The following is a 2,395-nucleotide window of genomic DNA, read 5'->3' as shown; positions in this document are numbered from 1 at the left end:
CGCCGTTGCCGGGGATCGAACCCGGGTCACCCGCGTGACAGGCGGGAATACTTACCACTATACTACAACGACTTGTGATGTTTGTAAATTAGGTCTCAGTTTATAGTAATCAAAATCACTACAATTTTTTGCTTTTTATAAGTAAGACCTTGTCCATAAATACATATGAAGGCTTATATATTTTTTTTATTAGCAAGGTTGATTGTTTGTTAGCACGTTTTTTCCCAGGTTTACTTTTAATAGTCATAATGAAGTGGAAAAGGCTTTGAGGTCTAACAAAAATATGTGTTTACAGGAGTTAAAAGTTTGGGTTACAAAATGAACGATAACAAGTTATAGGATAGGGCAAAGAGAAACTAGCTAGTACCTCTTCCTGTTTAAATTACTTGACATGCTTCCTTTATAAATCGAGGAATCGGAATCCTATCTCTTGCAAGTTGACCACCGTCGGTGATTATTCACTTTAAAGTGGGAGAAGTCGTGACTAGTTGTAAAAAGTGTTAAAGGTCAAAGTGTGTAATTTGACATAAGGAATATCTCAATAGTACTAAAAAATAACTTCGCCGTTGCCGGGGATCGAACCGGGTCACCTGCATGACAGGCGGGAATACTTACCACTATACTACAACGACTTTGGTAGACTTTTTAGAGATATTAAAATAATTGTTTATATATTGTTAATTCAATGGTGCTAAAAAATGGATCTTGGTCTTGGATGAAAAATTCTTCTCCATGCTGACCATGCATGTGAACAATTAATGTGCAATTGGTTTTTTAAGTGTCATTTTCTTCTTGATTTCAAAAAAAAAAAAAAAAAAAAAAAAGTGTCATTTTCTTCTACTCTCCGATAATAGCTCTCTTGTTGAACCGGTTTTAAACAAAGTTCTTTTGCTGAACCAATTTTAAACAAACTCAAGCATTCATCCAACTGCTAAGCAACAAAATTTGCAATTTTTAGGTTAAGTAATCAATGATTTCAAATGAATAGTATTAAGTTGCAAAACATTATACCTTTCACATTTCCCAAGTTTTTTTGGAATTTTCCTCATAATGTGCCAAATACACCGGCGATGCCTAGTTGAGGGCATTACCTCCTCTAAGGGCTTCCTCATTGTCGTTGCGTGGTCTGTAAGAATCGCAAGAGGTGCTTGGTTATTCATACAAGATAACTACTCCTGAAATACCCAAGAAAATGTGTCACAGTCCTCGTAACCAATGCACATCCCAACAAGATAGATTGTACATGGTGGTTTACCCCTACGAAGTTCACAAATGGTAATTCATACGCATTTGTTAAATAGGTAGCATCAAAGCATACCACATCACCAAATTCCACATACGCTGCCCGACTTTGCGCATCAACCCAAAGAACATCTTTCAGCCTACCTTGTTCATCTAAGCGTTGTGCATGATAAAAATTCTGGTTCCCTTCTTTCATTTTTTTGAAAAAAGACATCATAGCTACTGAATCCCCCCCCCCAAGCATTTTCATTCTTCTTGCCTTGTACACCTCATGCTCCAGGTCTTTCACCGTGAAGTGAAGGTTATCTGGTCCTTCTTCTTCGGTCGCCATGCAACCATGATTTTGCGAAACTTGCACACCTTGTTCAAAAAAGGTAAGCAACTTCCTCCTTGCTGTTGACGTAAATTTCTTCATTCGATGTACTCCTTAACAAGCTTGGCCTTTCTTGGTGTTGATAAGTGCGAATGTTCCAACACCACTTTCTTTATCACCCCCCCCGATGGATTAGCCCCTGCATATATCTTTGCCTGACACTCACATTTTTTTGATTTCCGCTTTCGTTGCCTTAATTGGTCCACATATGATCCCCCCTACTACTCCTCCCGTGCTTGACACCTCCATAGCTTTAGCCCTCTTCTTTGCTTCCCTCATCGCCCTCATATCTGGCCTACCCCAGCATTCACACCTCCATGTTGTAGCAATTCGGTTTCTTCCCTCGCCCTTTGAATACACACCTTGTGCCCTTGTCACTCCAAAACCTTGTTGCTCAGCATATTCTTTGTAGTACGTCTCTACATCTTGCCAATTCATAAAAATCATTCCCACTTTTGGGGGTTCTACATACGTAACCACGCTCACGTGATTACTACCCACGCCAGTCTCTGTTGTCTCGACTGTTTTGATTGGCGTTCGATTTTTAACACCAATCGAATCAGGAGACCCGGGGGTCTTAGGTGTGTTTTGGGCATCATGGTTTGGCATAGCTCCCTGATCACATATTCTTGAAGGATCAATGTCAGGTTCATCACCACACCCAAGTTCACTAACCCTTACATTTACGTTAAAAGCTTCACTGCCATCATCCAAAATAGTAACCATTTCAATTCACAACAACCAGATGTTACCCCTGCATATTGTTTGTAAAATTGTAAG

At 39.6% G+C, this 2,395-nt stretch overlaps 1 protein-coding gene and 1 non-coding gene across 2 annotated transcripts; both read right to left on the bottom strand.

Moving 5' to 3' along the window:
* TRNAD-GUC (transfer RNA aspartic acid (anticodon GUC)) lies at positions 1-72 on the bottom strand. The gene has a single exon. It is a non-coding gene; the product is annotated as a tRNA-Asp (tRNA).
* A 1,084-nt stretch (positions 73-1,156) lies between these two features.
* LOC145600455 (protein FAR1-RELATED SEQUENCE 8-like) lies at positions 1,157-1,657 on the bottom strand. The gene has a single exon (XM_081656346.1). It carries the CDS (start codon positions 1,655-1,657, stop codon positions 1,157-1,159), a length of 501 nt encoding a protein of 166 aa, XP_081512472.1.
* Between the last annotated feature and the right edge of the window lie 738 nt (positions 1,658-2,395).

Source organism: Chenopodium album, chromosome 21 (genome assembly GCF_948465745.1).
Source record: "Chenopodium album chromosome 21, dcCheAlbu1.1, whole genome shotgun sequence".
In the NCBI taxonomy this organism is placed as follows: domain Eukaryota; kingdom Viridiplantae; phylum Streptophyta; class Magnoliopsida; order Caryophyllales; family Amaranthaceae; genus Chenopodium; species Chenopodium album.
Note: the sequence above shows the minus strand (reverse complement) of the source record. Positions and strands in the feature narration are given on the sequence as shown.